At 34.1% G+C, this 24,299-nt stretch overlaps 1 protein-coding gene across 1 annotated transcript; it reads left to right on the forward strand.

Moving 5' to 3' along the window:
- On the forward strand, nucleotides 1-23,186 carry LOC149799039 (deformed epidermal autoregulatory factor 1 homolog). The gene is made up of 7 exons (XM_089958000.1): nucleotides 1-606; nucleotides 4,739-4,944; nucleotides 5,526-5,673; nucleotides 7,723-7,866; nucleotides 10,815-10,918; nucleotides 13,387-13,518; nucleotides 16,240-23,186. Exons 1-7 carry the CDS (start codon nucleotides 201-203, stop codon nucleotides 16,465-16,467), a joined length of 1,368 nt encoding a protein of 455 aa, XP_089814126.1. The 5' UTR covers nucleotides 1-200; the 3' UTR covers nucleotides 16,468-23,186.
- Nucleotides 23,187-24,299: the final 1,113 nt, after the last annotated feature.

Genomic DNA, 24,299 nt, shown 5'->3' on the forward strand with positions numbered 1-24,299 from the left:
TTTTGGACGAGAAACAACGGAAATTGCCGAGACTTGCATCACAGTCGACTTTTCGCAATCAAACTTACGATTTTAAAAGCTTTTCCGTGATAATAATTGCTTAACATCGCTTTTAGTGCATTTTTTAATATGTATTTTGAATGATCTATATTCAGTTATTTGTTAATAGGCACATGTAATGGTGTTTTCTTTACGTAGTCATGTCGGATGTAGAAATTTCCGAAGACCTCCCGAATGGTGACGACTCGGCTTTTGCGGACGAACATCAACACACGACGGACCAAGCCGAATCAAGCGATGAAAACAATACAACAGAAACAACGATTGTAACTGAACAACCTGTATTTGTTGCTACCACGCAGGGACTTCTAGCCCCTGAGCATTTTCAGGATGCAATCAAAACGACGCACATCGTCATCCACGATCAAACTCTGGAGTCGGGACTAAAGACACCTACAACCCCATTACCGCCACCCACCCCAGCTACTCCATTGAGCAGGGAGAAAGGATTCAGATATCAGTGGGACGAGTCAGTTCATGCAGAGGTGTTACCAGTGAGATGCAAAAATCTGAATGGTGAACTGCATAAATGCAAATTCGGATCAGGTATATCCTGGGTCTTTACAAAAATTAAATTACTGAGTTTAGTGCTAACAGAAAATAATTTTTAGAAATGTTGGTTTGCTTTTGTAGTGTCTTTTATTGAGCACCTGATGGGCTTTTCATGGTGGCTGGTATATTTGGTGGAGGAAGAAACACCAATCCACAGGATGCTACTGGCAAGTTTTCTCACCTATCTAGTCGTACCACAAGGGCTCGTATCGTTGCTTAAAATTGACCTGTCATACATGTACAATATAATAACTACAAGGACACTTCTCTCCTTGCTCGTGCAACCTATTTAAGAATAAATGCTGATATTTAAAGCTTAATAAATTGGTACCCGTATTTAGCACAGGCATTCAACTATGTATTCCTATCAAAAGTTTGACTTAATATCATATCTTTAAGAAATGCCAAATCATTTTCCCACAGTACTGCTCGACATGGCCCTGATCCCGCCTCCTTAATATGCAAAAACAACACCTGAATGGAATACTCCCTTCTTATTGGCCAACTGAAAATAAGTTATAAGTAAATACAGGATGTCATTTTATTTTAACCAATGAGAGGACAGCGTTTATTCTTAAATAGGTCATGCGAGTAAGGAGAGACATGTCCTCCCTTGTAGTTATTATATACTACATGTATAACAGGTCAGTTTTAAGCAACGATACAAGCCCCTGTGGTCCTACATGTTGCTTTTGTTTTAGTGCTATGTCTTACTATCCAGATAACAGGCTTGGATAGCGTGTTCCGATGTCAGTTGACATCGGAACAAGTAGACAAAGTCTGACACATTTGGCAGCCTATATCACACTCTTCCACTAATTTATTTGTAATTTATGCATTTTCATGTTCCATTGACATACATTTGAATTTATTGCTATGTGATGGTAGTCGACATATGCCGAAGTATGTTCAAGTAGGTTCGTGTTGGGGGGAATGTTTCTGGAACAAAATGACATGTTGTTTACAGTTCCAATCGACATATTATATTTACATTCATTTTGATAAAGAATAATATTTTATATAACTTACCCAATTTTGGCATTCCCTGCTTTCTTCGCTTTCCAGCCAACTGAAATGTAGACCAATGAAACTTGAAATCCAGAAGTACCAAGGCATCCTTAACTATGATGTAAAAGATCACTAGCAATCTTGTAGACAATCCTGCTGACCATGATCTGACTTGCACTTCAAGCAGAACTAGAATATACCAAAACAGGAAATATCAGTACATATCTACCTCTACAGATAGCTGTAAGTTCAGTTTCTTTACCCCTACCATTGGCACTAGGAGCTTCTGTAATGGTGTATGGTAAGGAGTTTACCATACACCATTGCAGAAGCTCCTAGCTTGGTATCCTTCAAGAAATGGCTATTTAAACTCACCTTCTAGGCTATAAGCCAGATACAAGTAGGACCTAATGATTACCAAAGCTATGCTGTTTGAACTACACTTCTCCACAGCCACAATAGCCGGACAGGTCTGAGATGAAGGGACAAAAATGTAACAGAGGTCTACAGAGATCTCAGAAATGCTTAATTACGCTTATTTGGATGCCACTTTTTGATCTGGGACGCAGAAAATCACAGAGGCAGGACTCCTCTGTACACATGTAATAGGTGCGCAGAAAATTCAAAGACTTGCCAGTCTTGCTTCAGCTACCTGCTTTGTGGGAAAATGTGTTGATCAGTTAGCTGTGCTGATATTTACAATGACAGAATTCAGTGACTGAAAGACCCCTTGATGTACATACATGTTGCCATTTTATATCAGTACATAAAAAAGAACATGATGCAATAGCTGGGCAGCAAGTTCAAAGGCTTTGAATGGCGGCAGGGTGAGAAAATGTGTTGATATTTACAGTGATTGAATTCAGAGGCAGAAAGACCCAGAGATGTACATGTGGTCATATTTAAAAGTACATCAAATAAACAACTTTAGCTTTCTTTATTGTGTTCATTTCCAAATGTAAACTTCGTCTTCTTCTGTTAGGAAAGCTAAAACGACTTTGCCCTGTGATTATTTAAGAGGTACATTGACTGACCATACCATATTTTTTTAATGCCCATCGCCTTAGCCCAGTTAGTTCTTGTGTTATAGTGAAATGCATTCATCAAGGCATCAGTAGCTAGGCCTAGTTTTTATATCAATTACGTTGACAAATAAACTCTTGCCCATTCACAAGCATTATGTTTTGATAGTTGATTGACCATTAACCCTTTTCTGACTAAGGTAGCAACTATCAATTTCCTGCATGCTATCCTTTGATGATAAAACATACAAACTTGTGTTTTAAAATCAGAATCTGTGATCTGGATATATATTAACTGCCTCTTATACACTGTTTCGTCATAAAATTAGTTTGAAACTGTAAGTGAACCAGTTGGCCTAATGGGAAATAATGGCGGACTTCGCTAAGTCTGTGATGTACCAGTTTATTAGATTGTCTGTTTTCTTAAATCATCAGGCAAATCTATTCAGAAAAAAATACAAATCATTGAAACCAAAGCCTAGGTATTATTTTATTAAAGATTTAACTTTAAAATGCAAATTATGCAGGTCAGAAACGTATGGGACAATGCTATGTTGTGGAATTCGCGAGATGTGCTTTAAGGTCTAAACTGTTTTCTGACTTGACACATATTTGCGAAAATACGGGGGAAAAAAACAGCAAATCAGATACTATTTATTTGCCTAAAATTACAAGTACATATACAAATAAATAAACCATAAATTTACGATCCTGTCAATGGACTGTTGTAATGAAGGTATATTATAGTGAGTGATTACGTTACGAAAACAAGGGGTGATTATGATTACACTTTGTTTGGGATTATGAATTCAATTACAAGGGATTAAGATTATGACTACATTTTGTTTGGGATTATGAATACACTTACAGGGGATTAAAATTATGATTACACGTTGTTTGGGATTATGACTACAATTGCAGGGGGATTAAGAGTATGAATACACTTATAGGGGATAATTATGATTATGGGTCATTTGGGATTATGAATACAATTACAGGGGGATGATTATGATTACGGGGTGTTTGGTTGTTGTTTTAGGGTTTAACGCCATTTTTCAACACACGATAGGCTATACATGGCGGCCAGTATTATTGGTGGAGGAAGAACCCAAGAAAACCCCGGAATGACCCACAAGAAGCTACTGGCAAGCTTTCTGACATACCCACATTGGCTGAATCCGAGACTCAAACCCATGCAGACGGAGGTGAGATGGCAGTGATCCGTAACGGAGAGCGCTTTAAACCACTCAGCCGCTCGGGGGCCCTACAGGGCGTTTGGTATTATGAATATAATTACAGGGGGATTAAGATTACGATTATTTGTTGTTTGGGATTATGAATACAATTACAGGGTTCACTTTGTATAACTGAAAAAAAATTATATATCTTTAGGAAAATTAGCTTTGTTCATTGGCCACCTTAAATTACCCATTCCTTTGCGTAATAGACAACATTCATGGTATTTTTTATGGAAATTTGATTTATTCTTACAATTATTATGAATATAATTGGTGATATTTTTTGGTTGTAATCATTTGTAAAATCATGATCACACTATGCGATTACACTGCCAATGAAGGACGATAACAATTATAAAGATCCTGAAATCAATGATTACAATTACGGCTCATTTTTCATCTACTTATGATACTGTAATTGGAGCTGTTAAATACAATGCGCCGAGTGTCAGATGGCTTTGTTTGATGGGAACACACCTTTTCCAAGCTGAAACTAACACTATCTTCTGATGCTAATATTTTATAACAGTGTTTAAAATAGCCACTGCTTTGATCATGCAGAACATCCATTGAAGTTAAGTCTTTTTTAGGGAGAGGCCATTTAATTGTGGGAGGGGGGCAAAGACACGTGTTTTGAAATGTGTTTCTTGCTCTTTATATTGATTTTTGCATATTTTTATAATCATCATCATCTGGGGTTTAAAGAAACATGTTCAGGTTGGATAAAAACATATCTTTCTATATAAAAATAATAATCTCTTTTTTTTTACTAGGAATGTTATAAAGGTCTGATTGTGTGAAACATTATACCATGAATACAAATGATTATAATTCATTCAGATACTGGAATCATTGTAGGTGGTAGAGGAAGATGCATAAAGAGTGGGGACAAATGGTACACACCAAATGAATTTGAGAATGAGGGTGGACGAGCCAGTAGTAAAGACTGGAAAAGGAGCATTCGATATGGTGGACGGACCTTACAGTGCCTGATTGAGGATGGTATCCTGCAGGCACATGCCACGTCTTGCACTTGTGCAGCTTGTTGTGATGATGAAAGTGTGGTTAGTAATTCAGAGGAACAGATAATAAAATTATATAAAATATATATATATATAAATTATAAAATTGCTTCACAAAACTTATTATTGCATGATTGTTACATATTGTGTTTACTTTGTGCATGTAAACAGTGCTTAATATCTAGTGTGCATTAGTCATCGATTAGTTTTGCCTTCTTATTGGTCTAGAAAAGGTTGCTGGTTTTGTTTCTTTACACAGGTATCTGATGCAAACTTGATAATATAATGGTTCCAGATCATAAAAATATCATGTTTAAAGTGAAGACACTGGGTGTCAAAACTCCTAATACATTAACCATTTATGTAAATATTAAATTAAGAAATTGCTGTTTTATATGTAGCTCTCAATTTCATAATAATATTCAGATTTATTTTTAATACTTTTTTGTAATCTGGGCATCATATTTATGTATAAAAATATTCTTTGTTAAGGAACTAGCAGTTATCTTTGAGAGTCAAAGAATGTCAATATTTTTGTGACTTTTCATCTGGTCATTATTATGTATGCCATGTAGGTCATCAAATTTTCAAGACTGTGTCACTTTATTTTCTCACACTTTCAGACAGGTCCTGTGCGCCTATTTGTTCCCTACAAGAGAAGGAAAAAGGACAGTGATTCTGGACCAGGGTCTCCATCAGCGAAGAAGATTAGAGTTGGGCCCCCAAAGTCCCCTGGACCTACAGGGGTCACCTCACCAATGCAGAAAGAAGGTAAAGTCAAAATAAATAAACAAATCTGGCATGATATGGCATTGTTTGTGTTTTTGTCCAGCCATTTAAAATATGCTTTGTAATAGTTGGAGAGATTTTCTTGAAACCTTGCATGAGTATATATCATGACTAAACCATAAAACGACATCACATGCCATAGCTCTTGGGAAGGTGTAATTGTCTTGCCAATATTGGTTACAGTTAATAAATATGTAAAGATAAATGTATCCCATTGATTAACTCTAGTTGTAATTCATGTTAGAAAAACATTAATGTGTGTGTCATAGGGTAAGTTTAAAGAAGATACAGTTTACTTTGACATCTGAATGATAGGGTTGATTTTGGGTTTGGGAGTACACAGCTGTGCCTTACGTCTGATATATATTTCATAGAAGATTATTAGGTCTGCATAGCTGTTTTTACTTCCTAAACATCTTCATGAAAATTTAAAGCAAGAGCCAATAACTTCTGGGTTTTTAATATTTGTAAATTTTATGAGCGCACTTTCAGAAAATAATCACGCATACACCATGAAAATTAATTTCTGTTTTAGAAGAACAGGCAAAGTTAGTGCACTTTGTGCTATTCAGGTTCATTTCCATAATGTGTAGAAGCTTAAGACAGTGCATGTTTTCACATTTTTAAGTGATCAGAATTAAATGTCAGTCCAAGTCTGCAAAATGTATGCAAAGAAAAACATTTTAAAATATTATTTTACATGAAGATTCATCAGTATGGATAATTGTTGTCATAATAATAATAATAATAATAATAATAATTTAACGTCAGTCTGTGTATTATCGGACAAACCCCAAAAAATTATAAAACTATTTAAACGCAAAGTAGTAACCTATAAATATGCTATCTTATGTAACATCCAACCTCATCATGTTCATTATTTTGAAATATGATGATACTCTGATTAAAAAATGTGGAAAATGTATTTTGTACTAAAACAAGTGACTTTTGCAGCATTTCTGGTATCCAAATAGTTAATTCCAAAACCGTATTATTGCTTTCCTGGAGAAAAAATATGCCTGACACAGTTTATGAATCCGACATGGTATGGACCAATTCACTCGGATGCCTGCATTGAACTTTGTTTAATTGGTTGATAAATATATAGGGGTACGCCTGAAGTGGGTATTAATGGACATTATGAATTACAACCAGTTGGTTAATATTTCAAATAAATTAAGCTTGTAAAGAAGATAAAAACCACTTCATCTGATATTGTAGATGATTTAGTTGGTATTCCCAGCAAAACTGCGTTGATAACATTTGAGAATTAATTAATTAAGAATCAAATATGTCAATACTCTACATTAACCCTCACCACTGACAGTAAAATAAAATCTTTTCACCAACTTGTTTGTTATTATTATTATTATTTAAATATTTCATTTAAATTTTTTTTAGCTGTCTCATAACATGTCATCAAGACTGTTTACGTAACAATGCAGTACACATTATTAGGGCATAATGAAATGTTTATAACAATCCTTAGCCTGTACTAGTAATGTATTAAAAAAAAGATTATCTTGAAGAATAAATTATATAATTTCTTTTATTGCACTTGGGTTATTGGAAAACAAAATAGTACTCACCTTTCTGGCAGTGTTGGCATCAGCAGTAACTGAATTGTTTGGTTACATAGTTCATTTAAACATTTTTGAAACCCCATTATGCAATTTTTATATAGGCGGTAACAATCATGATAAATAAAACCAAAATTTTGAATATTAACATTGTCTTGTTTAATTTATTTCTTTTGCTTGATTAAATTACGTAATTGTTTTAAAAAAATGCAAATAAATGTCCGAGAATACCCGGAGGTGCTTGATTTTACCCTTTGTTAAGCCTCTACATTGCATGACCCAGCATGATCATGTGATACATGTATGTTCAAAATGGATGCTGCAAAATAGCAGTTGAGGTTATTTGCTAATGTTACTTCCATTTGGCAGGAAAAACTTAAACAGATAAGTCTATTACTGCATTCCATTTAATATTCGTCCGATAATACCCCAACTGATGTTACCATTGTAGGGTTCTCAATATCAGCAGAAGGAATGGTTTCCTTGGCAGGAGCAGCAGTTGTAGCTGCCCATCCACTGCGGGTAACAAATGCTATCAACGGTGAAACAGTACAGATTGTTACCACTGACGCTGCAGGGAATCTAGTTGCAGGAGGTTAGTTACATCCCAGTTTGAGTACTTAAAATTATTGAATATTAACGTTGTTAATTATGTTAATTATTGAATATTAGCATTACATCATTTTGTGAATTCATTAAACTTACCTTTCTGTTTGATACATATTTTTTGTTTGCACTCAGTGCATCAGCTATACCAGTAATGGTAAAACTACGTTGTTTTGTTAAGTCACAGAATTGTATGCACTGAAAGTTCTTTCTGACGTCCGAATGTATGTAGTTCAAATTGAATTTCAGTGGGGTTCCAAATAAATTTCCAGTATTGAATGTGTTGACGTGCTTGTAGTCTTGAACATGCTAATGTGCCAATGGCCTGGAATGTGGTGATTTGTTAACAGTAAAGATGCCGATGAGTATTTGGGTACTTTTCCTTTCATAATAAAATTGGCAACCAGGTACCCCCTAGAAAGAAAGAAAAAACAAGGGAGAAAAACCCAAACAAACAGACAAACAAACAAAATGTTTCCAAGTTCAAATCGAGACACAGAATAATAAAGAATACAGTTCGAGGGTTGTGTCATGTGCACATTTATTCGTTGTCACAGGGGATTATATAATTGCTTACAATTAACTTGTTATACATGTACAATATAATAATACGAGGGAGGACACTTCTATCCTTTCTCACATGACCTGTTTAAGAATTAGCACTGACATTTCAAGCTAGATTTCACAGTGTAATAAATTTGGTACTGATTCTTACCTCAGGCATTCAGCTTTGTATGCCTGTCTATAGTTTGGCTTACTGTCATACCTTTAAGGAATGCCATACCATTTTCCCATGCTACAGTACCGCTCAACATTGCGTGCTTAATACGCAAGTGCAGCTCTCTGAATGGAATACTGCCCTCTCATTGGCCAAAGGAAAATGATGTACTGCACCTATTTATAACTTACTCTATATGTATATGTATGTATGTATGTATGTATGTATGTATATATATATATATATATATATATATATATATATATATATATATATATATATATATATATATATATATATATATATATATATATATATTGACTGATCATTCAATTGTAAACAACAATACTAGCCATGTGGTCATTATTCAACCTCTGTCTAATTTCCTTATTTTCTGTTTATAGTATTACATGAAACAGTTCCAAGAAAACAGATGTGTTTCTTTAATGTGAAATCACATGTCCCAAATTCATTCTATTTTGATACCGACATACATAGCGGACCAGTCTAAACTGAAATTAAAGGGGGTAGGTAAATGTAATAAATGGATTTTATCATTGTGACTGATGGATGTTTTATGACTGAAAAATGTTAGAGGAGAGGGATTTTGTTAAGCTTAACAATCGTAACACTCCCTAGCAGCAAAGTCATTGCTTTATTTTAGATATTGCTAAAAATAAGTGGACCTGGAATTCCAGAGGTCGGCAGAAGATTGACCTTGATCAGAGTCTGTCAGATCCACTTATTATAAGTAGGTCTCAAGTTCAAACAGACTAGCAAGAGGCATTTCAAGCTATGTACAAATGACATGCAACATAGGTTGCCAACAGGGCGGTCATGCGACAATTGAAAACGTTTTATATCTGTTGCGGCTTACTCCATTAATTTGTCCATTTAAATGGATTATATATAAAAAATACCTTGAAAAATTGTTGTATCTAAGACAATACTTTTAATATTTAACAAGTCTTTATGGTACAAAAATAATTTTTGTTTTCAAACAAAAATCACGATCATTTATGCATGTGACTTTCAGAAGGCTAAATGTTTACTTCATCTATAAATCTTCTGCAAAAATTATCATGAAACGTCTGACGGATATAAACGAAACTGACATTTATTGGTTATGAATGACAGTTTCCAAGTTTTGGCTTGAAAAATAAAACAGTCACTGAACACTGTGCTACATACATTATGAGATTCATGAAATGTCATTAATTACTGCAGAAGAACGTTAGGAATTGTGTGCAAGTCATGTAAATAATCCTCTACCTCTTCCCCATTCCAAAACGCTTCTGTGGCCTAGTGGTTAGAACGTCTGCCTTGGATGCGGGAGGTCGTGGGTTTGATCCCAGGCCAAGTCATACCAAAGACTTACAAAAATGGTACTAACAGCTGCCTCGCTTGGCACTCAGCATTAAGAGGTTAGTGTTAGGACTGGTCGGCCTGGTGTCAGGATAATGTGACTGGGTGGGACATCATGCTGCATGTCTGTGGCATGATGCCCCAGTGCTAGGCATCACTATAAACTGTCACACTGCAGACATCATAGAGATATGACTGAAAAATTGTTAAAGCTATGTTAAAAATCCAAACGACATGCAAATACTCTTTAAACTTAATAAGAATTTTCTTTTCTGGGAGTTTCTAAAGTCACAATCAAGACTGCATCTTTAGCTCAAATTCAAGTAAACATGTCAATGACAGAAATATTAGCTCAGTATTCTGTTGTTTACAAAATAAATGTCGCTGGTCAGGTATACCAACAATTTGATTTTGGACACGGTCAGGTACAAAATACAGATGTACATATAATGATTAAGTAAAGCCAACAAATAATACAGATTCAATATACACAAGACAGTAAGGGGTCAGCTTGTACAGACATTGATATATACACATGTATATATCTGAGTTGTTGGAATTAAACTCTTTGTAAAGAAAATTCCTGGGAGTCTGGAATGAAAGTCCTATAAAGTGCTTGGAGTCTGGGTAAACAGAGTCTATGGAGTTTCTGTAAATGAAGGTACTAAAATAACAAGAGAGTTCATATAAAAATGATACAAAATTCTAAATTGCATCAATGGGTGACTACTCTTCATTAAAAGAGCCTTTCCTGTGAAGAGCCCTAAGTTTTTAAAGAAAATGTATGCCAGTCTTTGCAGTAAAATATCTTGAGCTTTTTTGTTAGAAGATCAGTTTTCTTAAAAATTTTCCAGATGCAGTGGTGATGACACCTATCCCGATCACGACAGCCAAGGGACACACAGCTACTGTTTGTATGGATGTGGGAGAACAGAAACAATGGTGGCAGCTAGAAGAGGTAGATTGAGGCCGTCAGTTTTATTCTGTGCTATTTTATTAACCTCTCTATCAGGGCATGCATATGTGTGTGCATAATGGCAAGTGATTCCCTCATAACTGTTTAAGATAAGAGACATAAAACATCAAGATATTATTGGAAGCCCATGACAGTTTGAAACAGGTGTGTGGACAGAAACTACTTTGCATAAACATATGAGTATTACATATATGCAGCTGAATTTACTTCTGGGCTTGTTCTTACACCCCAAGAACTAAGGGACATTTTATATTTATTTTTATATGTATGTATGTATGTATGTATGTATAACCTCTCCTTTGAAAACTTGCACACAACGGGGTCCACAAAATGTAGATCGCACTATAAGCAAGGCGCAAGTTACTGAGGGACCTCCAGAAATTGGAAAAAATTGCTTTGACATGGAGAAAACTGGTGGGAGTAAGCATTAGGAACTGGACTGTTTATTGACTGAACCATCATTTTACAATCACGACGATAATAATTTTTAATAATGAGCTTTTTCTAATGAAGTTGGTCGTTATTCTGTTTAAATAACATTTTTTTTCAAAATGTCCATCACATGTACGCGAAAAAATCTACGTATTACATCACTGATTTTTTTCTTGATGAGTCTGGTTCCCGTAGTGGTAATTAATATTATCCTGCCAAATCGGGAGTCCCAAGAGCAGGGAACTAGACTAACTGTTGATACACCACCAAACAAGATTCATTTTTGTTTCAAAAATATGCTACATTTATTTCGTGTGACAATTGTCTACATCGAAATTCACTTTTTGTATTGTTCAGTTAGTACAGTATTGATCTCGTGATTTCATTGGAAGTAAAAATGAAACTTCTTATCATCCCTGAGGATATCTTTAAGTGCCAGTTCAAGAATTCTCTGAAACTCGCTTGCCAACAATGGAACGTATCTGTGAAATCAAGTTCTTTATTGTACGAAGTATTAATTTCGTTTGGCTGCCTTGTTATCTTTGATCACATTTACAAAGAGTTGTTTAATTTAAGGTTGTTTATGTAACATACACAGTGACATTTATAAGTGTTCGATTGATCAAATGAAGTGAGTTCACTCGACATATGGCCAGGGCCGCTAGATTATAAGTTTGCTGGATTTTCGTTCCTTTTAACTTTTTTTTATTCCACCCTAATATCATTAATCACCCCAACTATTATCAAGTCTCCACCCTAAAGTTATGTGTCACCCCTAATATCCTTGACTTCTCATCCAGATATTATGAGTCACCCCTATTATCAGTGAGTACCCACTCTAATATGAATCATCCCTAATATCATTGTGTATCTACCTAATATAAATCGCTCCTTAGGTCACTGAGTCCCCATGCTAATACGAATCACCCCTATTATCAGTGAGTACCCCACTCTAATATCATGAATCATCCCTAATTTCATTGTGTATCTACCTAATATAAATCACTCCTTATGTCATTGCGTCACAACCCTAATATGAATCGCCCCGAATATAATTGAGTCCCTACCCAGAAATTATGAATCACACAAAGTTTTCATAGTCTGTGATATTTTCCAAGAAAATACAACACATGAATCTTCTATGGAAGCAATGGAACTACTCATTAACTCCTGTGATGGTTATTCTCCAAGGAAAATTCAACCCAATATTGTCATATATAGCAACAGTGTAAATGTATTGTACAATTGCTGGTGCTAACCAAGAATGTAGAAACCTACGATTAACAGGAAAAATGGATGGCTGTTTTTTTTTTAAAAGTCATTATGTAATAGAATGGACATTAGCTCCAACAAGCTATCCTGCCAGCTTATGTGTAGTGTGTATTAGGTTAACAATCTCTTATCAAACCCCAAGCAGGAAATAATTCAGTTCATATCACTGTAATAGTTCATTAAGTCAAGTATAAGAAAATAGTTGGTCAAAATAGAGCAGTGTAATGCATGCGACTGATGGTTTAGTGACTTACTTTTTGTCTGTTGATAACAATCAACGCTAATGACAGCCTATAGGAGATACACACCAAAAATTCCTGCAAGATAGAGGATAAAATTATGTATCTTGTGCTGAAATTGTTTGTACCATTGCTTACCAGTCAAGTCCAGCTGCAAATAAGATAAACCTGCAGATCATTGTCTGTGCTGTTTTGTTCTAATGATTTTTTCTAACAAACTGCATAGACCCTGAAATGCCAACTCATTATGCAGATCTGGGTCTGTGCAGTTGAACTTGACTTGTAAATGAGTGTGTATGGTAAAGGACATTGGAGCTTGTATTAACAAAATTCCGCTAGTACATTCATTTTGAGGAGTAACATTTAACCTCAAGAAAAGTAGTTCACACTTTTGTTGTATTGTTTATGCCAGGATTTGGCTTTTATGCAGAACATGTGAAACATAATCGTATAGAATTCACTTTTTCATGGGAAGTAAATTAAATATTGGCAATTTCTGTTTTGCAGATGGTGAACAGCTTGATACAGCAGGCTCAGCAGTTGAAGTTGATGATAGAGCAAGCCAAACATCAGAGTCTGATTGCCAAAGAGACGTCCCTACAGGCTCTACGTGCACAAATGGAGAAAGAGAAGCAGGAGGTAGGATTTTACAAAGCATGTCAAAGGAGTAGGGGCATTATGGACTGGTTTGGTAATATTTCTTAGAATAATAATTCTAATTGTATGCTGGAACATATTTCTAGATATTGATTATTATGTCTGAAGAAATATACAGCTGTTTAGAATTGCACAGTCCTAAAAGAAAGGTTTGTTATTGTGCAGTTGCAAGATTCATCCTAATTAAACACTGTACAGAAAAATTGATTGAATGCATGAATGTATCATTTTTGCAAGCATAACTATTCCTTTCTTGATTAAATTTACTTCATATTTAGTACATGTTTTTTTTTTTTTCAAATGGAGGACAGAAATCTCCATCCCAAATTTTCCGTTCTTGAATAAGCCCTGGAAAGATTTATAGGTTTCTGCATTTGTTTTGAAAATATGAACAAGTTTTTGGGGATTAATACTGCATGACGTTTGGGAGTGAAGTATTCATCTGAGAAAATGAGTTCTTATTTTCCCATACAAATGCAGTAACCTTTTCTATTACATACTCATTTTCTTATTCTACCTAAGGCTCAATTATAACAACTTTCCTACAAGAAACAAAGTAATTGAATTTATGATGTATTCAAAAATAAATACACAACCATAGATTCTTCAATGCACAATAACAATATTAATGCGCTTTGAACCTCGTAGCACGCCTGACAATTGTTCAAAAAAATTGAGCCATATTGTAAATGAATGCACATTGCAACAATTTTACCATTTGGTTTGGAATGGATTGACTTTGTTTTCATGTTGATCCAACTCCAGCCTGCTTTTCTGATTATGATGGACTGGATTATTTGGTCAATTCAGTGCAATAGGGAGGAGGTGATTTCAGATGTACTAAAAATTACAGTAGTTTTGGTGTGTATCAGGTTTTGTAGGACATGTCATTTGGATTTGCATAACCAAGAAAGTACAAATTCAAGATGCATAAATGCAAGTACATTTATTGCCATTCTTATTACCAGCTAAAGAAGACACGTGTATATCCTGTCACTTTCATCTTACTGTTGGAGGGACCCCAGCTATGACCTGTATCAGATAGTGTGTGTCTTCTATCGCTAGCCTAACATTGCACCAAAACAGTTACCTGAGGAAAATTGCAAAGCAACTCTTATGTGACATTTAGGCCAGCAAAAATTATACTTTTACGTCATCTTGGCTTATTGGGTCTGAGGCACTTACTTTCCTCTCAAAACCTTCAGTTGCATTTTCATCGACTCAAGTATTTTGACAGAATTGTAAAATGGTACGTCTCTGAAAGATATGCAATGTGCCTTGGCCTCAATATGCTTTTCTATGCTATATTTTTATAGACACTAGAGAGCACTGGCCATAGTCTGAACCATTCTATTTGTGAAAAATTATGAATATTTCTCCTAAATAAGTGATATTTTCAATTACTGCATCTCTCATGTTTATTGTTGATGTTGCAAATATCATGCTCATTCGTGTGCTTTTTTTGTAGTTTTGTTTCTGACTTGGTGAACTCGTCCACATCATTCACTTTATCATCTATACCTCAGATCGCTGAATCAACTTGTTTATTTCATTCACAAACAAATCTAATCAACCAAAACCTAAACAGTCTACTACATGAGTGTACATGGTTTGTTTACAAAGTAGTTCCTTATACACTATAGCTTTGTTAGGCACACATGTTGTGCACATGCGTGCAGTATCAAGGTGTTCAGTAATGAAAAATACTACACGATTTTGATAATGTAAAGTTAACAGAGACAAAAATGAGCATATAATAAATTTACCATTTGGGTCATATTTCCTTTAAAATCATAATCCCTGTACCTATGTAACAATTTCAAATCTGTTTGTGTGTGTGTGTATATATATATATATATATATATATATATATATATATATATATATATATATATATATATTTATTTGAATGAGCTGTAACACTTATATTTTGCATAAAATTGTGTTTCCAGACATGGTGGTAGTTTTCACCAAAAAGCATGAAAAATTTGACTAAAATGGCCCTTGTCACATTCTGTGTTTTTCATCTTGTTTACATAAAAGGCTGTACCTCTCACAAATTAATAAATCAAAAACTTGCAATTAAAATTATCACACATTTGAATGTTTAATCTTGTTTAATGTTTTGAACCAGTTGGCCTAGTATAGGCACTACCTTTCCTCCACAGGGAGAACTGTAAAGAGGTAATGGTGAGAAATTTCAGATTGTAAACAAAGTTTATTTCTGGCTTATCTGCTTTATGTAAATCATTAAGCCTATTGTATACCCATAGTACATGGTCCCAATATTAACAAGGCTTTCAAAATTCCCTTTTCCTTTTGTAAACAGCTAATTATTTTGAAAACTAAATTAATTTCAGATGCAAGTACAGTCGACTCCACTTAAATGCATATCGCTTAATTTGCGTAGATCGCTTAAGTGCATAGTGAAAGTATGGTCCTATTTTAAATTGTAAATATACATGAATTATGCTTAAATGCATACTCCGTTTATATGCATACTTTGGGTCCGGTCCAGAGGCTATGCATGTAAGCGGAGTTAACTGTAACCTATTAGGACAAACAAATTTGTTGTTACCTGTCACATGTTTTGACAGAGGAAATGAATATTGAAAGAGTCAAGTAAAAATATTTTACAATTCACTTGTCCATATATGGTAAGTGAACTTTAGCAAAACTTTTGAAAATATAAATGCATTTCAGTCTTTGAGTACAGCAAGGATTGAGGCCCAGATGCATCTGTCAAGGGCAATCATGGAGGAGAGAGCACAAAAAGAGATCGCCATACAGCAGGCATTGGCTCAGGCTCGCGCTGAAATGAATGAAAAGACAGGATCTGTTACAGTTGTGACATATGAAAATGGTTGGGTAACACAGTCCACAGATATGATGTCAGAAATGACTGAGGAATCAGATAAAGAGAAAGAATGAACTCTTTTATTCCTTTCGTAATTTTATGTTGATTTTCTCTTTGATTGATATATATTTGATTTTGATCTTAGAAAGAGAAACGGAGTTAGAGAGTATCGATCCAATGTTGGGGAATTAATGATTTATGATGTGGGCATTAGTAGACAAAGGCTATTCGGCATGTATTTAAAGGATTAGGACTTCACTTGCAACTTACAGTAAGTGACAAGATGTTTGGCTCACCTGACCATAAGCTAAAGTCTTAGTGAATTCATGATATTGCCCTGAATCTCTTGTGCCTTGTGCTTCATGCATCACCTGTCTGTCAACATTTGATGTTTTCACGCTTTTCCAACACTGCCAGAACAAATGTCAACAAGAATTTGGTAGAGGTAGCATCACTGAATGAGGGCATGTCAAGTTCCTGCAGATGATGCTGGTTGGCTATCAAATATGGCGACATAATAAGTTTCAGAGACTTTTGATTGGCACTGACTTGGACACTGTATATTCAGAAATCAGCATTCTTGATATGTTTGTTTTGTAATTGTATGCAAAAACAATGAAGCTAACAAAATTTTTACTAATTCTGTTTAAACTTAATTGCAATATTAGATTGAATGTAAGTAACATTCTTCACTAGTTAGCAAATCTCAAGTAAAAGCAGAAAAAATGTTTAAAATTTTATTTGAGAATACATTTGGATGCAGTAACACCTGATTAGCTCATTTAGTCTAAAATCTAAATGACTTTCCCAGAAAATACTGTTTAAGCAAATTTAATAGAAATAGTTCTAGCATGAAGGCCTTTCAAATTTATTCAAATGAAACTGGTCTCTCATCCATCGTAGCCACCATTCATAAAAATATTAGGCTTTTAAAGGTCTTCTTGTCAAAAACCTTTCAACAGAATTGGATGGAATTTGATTGAAGGCATAAAGGCCATTTAAGTTTGTATCCAGTATAGTTATGGTTCTAAATGTTAGAAACCTTTCAGTGACTTCATATTTAACAAAATCCTTCACCAGAATTAGACCAAATTTGGTACCAATTTTGGTTTGAAGAAGCTTGAATTTTTAGGAATGAAGCTTGTCCACCATCTGATTTTGGCAGAAAGTAATCACTTACATTTGGCATTTAGCATGATATCTGCTAAATGAGCGATATTGCGCCTCTTGTTTAAAGTTTCAGAATTTTAATGTGTTACATGAATATATCTGTTTTTATCTTGGAGGGATTCCTTCCTTGACTATGGCATAGTATCCATTCTCTTTGACCAATTATAGTTTGTATTACTAATAATAGTAACAAACTTAATAGAGGATCTTATTAAAATTAAGAAGAAAGTATATACATCTGCTGATCTTGCCAGTCAATTTTATGTCTGTGGAGGCAACTCAAGTTTTGTTAAAATATTAGCCTTATTTTTTAATTATCTCCCTTTGAAATTGACCTGCTGATGGTTGAAAATGATTTTTAAAAAAACAACTAATTCCTCTCATAATGTTTCTGATATTAATATAAATTCTCTAAGGAAAAAAAGAAAAGAAACTTTTGAAAAATGTCAATTATTTGGAACAGTATGTTTATTATAATAAAACAGATATGAACAGCAGTATCTCTGAGTTGTGTTCTTCCATCTGATATTATATGCATTAATGTCAACCCTTCATGGCATCAGCTTTGATTTTGTTTTTCTTTTATTCTGTTGATTGTCATTTCACCATGTTAAAATATTCTTCAAACTTTGAAGGTCCAGATTATGAGCTGGTGAGGGTCTTTATAATGATGTAAAAATATATTCAGGAGAGAAGGATAGGATTTAATAATATTCCTCACGTCATGCATCTACATTTATTAATGGTGCTTGAACTAATGCAGATTTTAAGTTGTTCTTGGACATACTCCTGTATAATTCTTACAGATGTTTATTATGTTTTGTTTAATTTTCCCCATTATTATATAATAATTCACAAAAATACCTTTGTACAAATTATTACCTAGGTGTCACTTTGTAAATTTAACAGCACACATGCTAGATGTGACTGACATAGATGAGATAGAAATGCATGCATTAGCCCCTGAGGCGATTTACCTGAATGCAGCACTTTGTTACTATTGTTAGACCTGAATAACCTTGTAGTTTGTTTCTTCAGTGTGCACATACAGTCTTGTTATATAGATGCATATAAAATTGATGGTATCAGTAAACACAACAGTTAACTTTGAAATGTAGAGTTTGAAAAAGGCACATATGCTCACCCATTACAAGGCGCTTTGCTATAATGCGATTCTGGATTTAACATGGTAGAGCTATGGACTGTTGTATACAGTAAGATTCTTAATAGGCTATTGAACAACCAAAATTACCCATGTCTCTAAAATGCTGTAATTGTTCTTCATCCATTTCAACTATTGCATTTGGCTAAAGTGCACATGACAATTGAATTTGCCTTTAGCACTAAAGCCACCTCAGCAGATCAGTGACTTTCAATGACGTGATCTCTGTAAAGACAGTGACATGATTCCTGTAAAGACAGTGACATGATCCCTGTAAAGACAGTGACACGATCCCTGTAAACACAGATCACTAATTATACAAAAGACCAGCTTATTGTTGACCATTGAATAGTGACACCTGGATGGCAACAGAACATAGAAAGAATTTGCAGCGGCATGTCTTTTGAATATGGCGCCTCTTTCTGTAATCTGTTTCATTGCAGCTCAGAAGAGATGTTCATTTGCATAATGTAGCTACAGTACAAATACGGTCGAGAAAGGACCCATATGGATAGAAAGCCAGGACATTGAGCCCTTGAAACTTATGCTGCTGTAAAATATCATAGACTTTGCTTACCCCCCCTCCCCCACCAATAAATCCAGTCTCAAACAACCTATGAATCACAAAATACTTCCAGTAGGAAATGCACATCATTCATCATTGTGAGGGAATGGTGTTTATTCTGTTTGGATTAGTACATTTTGTGAAAAAATGTGTTTTAACATTCAAAAACTTGTAATATTTTTATTTACTTCTTGATAGATTATTATCAGACACAGTAAAATGTATAAATACTATATAGTGAAAAAGATATAATATTTGCATAAACTAACAGTATTACTATATATTTAACTGTTTTGTTTAGTTTTCAACCTTGACATACAATGACACTCAACATTTTTTTATCCTTTTCACTATACCGCTGTTCAGTACATAATGTTTTAGGCAGTTATGAACTCCGATTACCATATTATAATGGGGGAGAGCTGTACTTAATGCTTATAATCCATTGTAGGTAAGTTTTGTTTTGTCATTTTCATGATGCTTCAGTTATGGTCTGTCAAGGTGCAGTAGATTATAGAGTCTTCTATAGTAAATGTAACTGACGATCATTATTCATTGTTTCATTCTTCATACATAATTGGTAAGACAGTTTTACTTGTGTGAAGAATTTTATTAACATATACGAAAAAGCATATAGTAGTATATTTTCTTACAATTTAATCACAAAATGATTGACCTGTTCATACTGGTTGATCAAGCTTATAAAGCCAGTTGTAGTTACGTATATTTTTGTTATTGTTAAAATTCTTGGGCAGCAGTAATGGATTTAAGTTTGATAAATAAAAATAGACTCTCTGGATAGTTTCCAATTAGTACTCTTTGATATGTGCTACATCCTTATTCCACCATTGCTTAGGTCAACTCGTATAATCTTTCCAAAGGAAGAAAAAGCTTTTGAACTTCAGTGTTTTTAATTCACTGATGATCTGTTGTGTTTCTTCCTTAAAAAAAGTTCAGTTCATTGTCGCATGCTTTGGAATCAAGTATGGGGATCTTATGAGACCCTGTTTCATCCATGCCTTTCTCATCTGTCTATCCATCTCTTACATCTATCAATTACCATATCTTCGCTTAAACCACTGGATGGAAATTTTCAAAGCTTTGTTTTTATCTTGCCCTTGTGGTAGCTATTAGCTTGTAGTGTCTTATTTTTAACTCGCATCCATGGGATCCCTTGGAGGGGGTCAAAGGTTAAAAGTACAAACGTTTCCATTACAATCTGTGATTAATTTCAGATCAGGTTTCATATATACAGTCATAGACACATCATATTTGTGACAGATTTGCTTTATGACCTCTGGGTCACTGATCAGTAGATGGGAGTAAGTGCCATGTTTGTGGGGAACATAGTAAAAAAGATGGGGGTTTGCCATGGAGAGCCATTGAAGTATTGAAGTTGCAGTAGTTTTTCTTCATATCATAATAGTGCAAAGTAAAGATACTACATTAATATGTCTTAAACAGGCAAAATGTTATAAAATTTTCCTAATCACTCAGTACTGATTTTTACCCAATATTAAATACAAAAGTAGGAAACTTTAGGTATCAGGAATTTTCATATTGCTTAAGAAAGGTTTGATGTGATTTCTGAAATGAATTTTTGTCATCAGTACATTTTGTGATCAAGTATTTATTATGCTTGAGTTTCTGTGTTCATGTTTGGGGACAATTGGCTAAACTAAATAATACAAATTGCATTGAAAAAGCTTTGATAAACCTTTATGTCTGAGAAACAGCTGTAAAGTTAGACCTGTCAAAAGCAGCTGCACATGGGAAAAGGCCTGAATGGGCTCTTGTACAAAGGCAACTTCTAAATGCAGGTTCACCTTTCAAACATGGATCTTAAACAAATACAATATTCTGATGATGATGTTGATGATTATTATTATTGTTGTTGTTGTTGTCATAGGCAATCATCATCTTTATCTATTCAAAGAATTCACTGTATAAAATTATCATTCATAATTTCTGGTGGAAAAGAGTTTCAATTATAGATTGCCCCCTTATTTTCATGCATAAATATGTGTGTGTGTGTGTGTGTGTAAAATGGAATGTATCAACCCAGTGATTGACAGGTCATCTTAGTTCAGAGACTTGCAATCTGAATTGAAACGCTGGTACCATCTTGTATTTACTATCAAATTATTATGAGATTTTGTCCTCAGTATTCTGTTCTTGCACATTTTGGTATTGCATTACTTAAATATTTTGAACCTGCATAATATATTATATGGGAGATTGACTGTAGTGTTTGTCAATTATCTGTTTATGGATTGAAATGAATATCCTTATTATTATATGCCTGTTACATTTTTCACTGCAAACATAGATGCTTGATTAATGAAGATATGGATTTGTACATTGTGGCTAAATGTTTTTCTATGACCACAATTCATTTCCACATATGGATTCATACATTTCATTTGTTGTAATTTTTAGCTGGGTTTTTGGGACTTCCTTTTTACTTTCAGTAATCATAATTGAACTTTTTGGATGGAAATGAGCAAAGCTTGAAAGCAGAATTTGACTTTTCACATTCTAAGAAGAGCTTAACATGGCATTGATCTCCAGACTATTATTAAGAAGACAGACATTGTTGAATCAGTTAAATTTAATAAACAGAAGCTAGTTGGTCTTGTAATAATAATTTCTGATGAATACATTAACTAGGATCATCAACACATTATCACCCACTCACAAAAAAGAAGCATGGGGGCTAAAAGAATGGCCATCTATCATAAGTAGTTTTGTCAGCTATTAATTTTTAAACAGTTGTGTTGCTTTATTCAGATGCTTATAACAATACAGAGATTAGCCAATTTTAAAGTTATGTTGACAGATTGACTAAAGCACGCAGAATTTAAGCAAGGGATGGCATGTTTATACATCAATTACACTGTCTTAACCATTCTTAGATAAATAAACACTTCATTTTCATAGTTGATGCAATCTATTAACCAGTTGAAAAATTAAGATAAAGGTGATCGTTATGCAGATTTCTCTGTTTTGAGTGTTACTTATTAATTTCTAGTTTGGCATCCTATTGCATTAAATTTTTTAATAGAGAATAGTGTCATATTACCATATATACTCGTGTATAAGCCTAACTCCTATACTAAATAGGTAAAACTAGTAATCACATGCACATAAGCCGACCCATAATGTGACTAGGTAGGGCACAATGCTGCATGTCTGCAGCACGATGCCACAGTGCTACACATCACTATAAACTGCCACACTGCAGACATCTTAGTGATATGAATGAAAAATCGTTAAAACTACATTAAGAATCCAAATCACACACACATACACATTAAACTGGACTCCATTCTTCCAGGCTTTTATTCTTTTCTTTAATTGTTCCACTTCTATGGGAGAATATATGGTAATATGTAAATATCGTATTTTTCTCTCGATTTAGTTTTACAATCAAAGTGGAAATGCAAGACTCTGATAAATATTTACATCTGATTTAGAAATAATCCATATTAAATAAGTAGATGTTATGTATGGTTTTTCATTTCACATCCAAATCTAATCATCAGAACAGAAACACAAGACTGCAGGATAAATCTATACCTCTAAGTTAGAAATTATCCATTGTGAAGTATTTTATTGTGTATATGCAGTAAATTGATAGTTAAACATGTAATGTCAGGTATATTGCACTTACAAAAGTATGCAAGTAGCATGGATATGTATTTTCATGTATATAATTCTGAAGTATGCTTTAGACCATTTATTTTTATTAATGATATCCATCTGCCCCGATTAAAATTCTTATGGTAACCAGATTAGCTTGAAATATTTAATGAATATTGTTGATTCTGTGGTGAAAGTACAGTAAATGTTAAGTATGTTTTGTAACGAAATTAAATTAATAGCAATGAATCTAATACTGCTTGCCTTTTTGTGATTTCGATTCTTGAGCTATTAGAACCAACTTTATCATGTATCTACGCCATTTATTGTTATTGAAAATTAAAAAATCTTTTACTTTATAAATTAAAAAGACAGAAATCCATCATTTTAAATGTTCATTTTCTGTTTTGACAAAATTTTATTCTCTTAAAAAATCCTGGATAATTTAGGAGCAGAAATAACAGCAACCACATCACAACAAGAAGCACTGATTGATTTTTATATTCTTTCATTCCCATTCAAACATACTTCCAATTCAAGGTATGAACGGCTGGAAATGAAACTGGTTGTAATAAGTGTTGATGGTCTTTACATTTGCTGTGTACATGCCTAATACAGTAAAAACTGTCTTGAGAGTCTAGCCTTCTGCCAGCAAAAAGTAGCCTCATATAACAGGCCTGTACAGGAAGAGATGTTTTCATTGTTGCAATTCAACTGGTTTTAAAAAGGAAACTAACCACAATTCCTGCTGACATGTATTTTGTTAGAAATTCTTTTTTAAATATGTATTAATCTCTAAATTATTTTATGCCAGCAAAGATCTATCAGGAAACATTCAGATTTATATCTCCAGTGTTATTATGTCCATGATTAGTTGTGCTATCAAATTGTAATAGTTCTGATCAGTGGGTAAATATAGAATAAGTATGTACTAAGCAAATCAAAGACCAGTTCTCTTCATTTTTTAATTCAGCACTTAAACTTAAATTTCTTAGAATGTCATCTGGTGTTGCACCATTTGTGTACTGATAACACCCAGATATGCAGATCTAGCCAATGATGCAATTGTGTACTGATAACACCCCCATATACAGATCTAGCCAATGATGCAATTATTTACTGATAACACCCAGATATACAGATCTAGCCAGTGATGTAATTGTATACTGATAACACCCTGATAAACAGATCTAGCCAATCATGTAATTGTATACTGATAACACCCCGATATACAGATCTTGGCACACCTCCATGCTCAGAGCACATCTCCCCACTACTCTGTACCCTACACTGGCTATCCATTTGATCCAGAATCAACCACAAAATTTGTTCTCTGTACTACGTTTCACTGACGGACTCCAGTCCAA

The sequence above is a fragment of the Sinohyriopsis cumingii genome, chromosome 5, assembly GCF_028554795.1.
Source record: "Sinohyriopsis cumingii isolate HCF-2022 chromosome 5, ASM2855479v2, whole genome shotgun sequence".
NCBI classification, from domain to species: Eukaryota; Metazoa; Mollusca; class Bivalvia; order Unionida; family Unionidae; genus Sinohyriopsis; species Sinohyriopsis cumingii.

Coding starts and splice junctions, on each gene's coding strand:
- LOC149799039 (XM_089958000.1), top strand. CDS start 201: ATGTCGGATGTAGAAATTTCCGAAGACCTCCCGAATGGTGACGACTCG. Junction 4,945..5,525: donor GTTGTGATGATGAAAGTGTG/GTTAGTAATTCA, acceptor TCACACTTTCAG/ACAGGTCCTGTGCGCCTATT. Junction 13,519..16,239: donor TGGAGAAAGAGAAGCAGGAG/GTAGGATTTTAC, acceptor AATGCATTTCAG/TCTTTGAGTACAGCAAGGAT.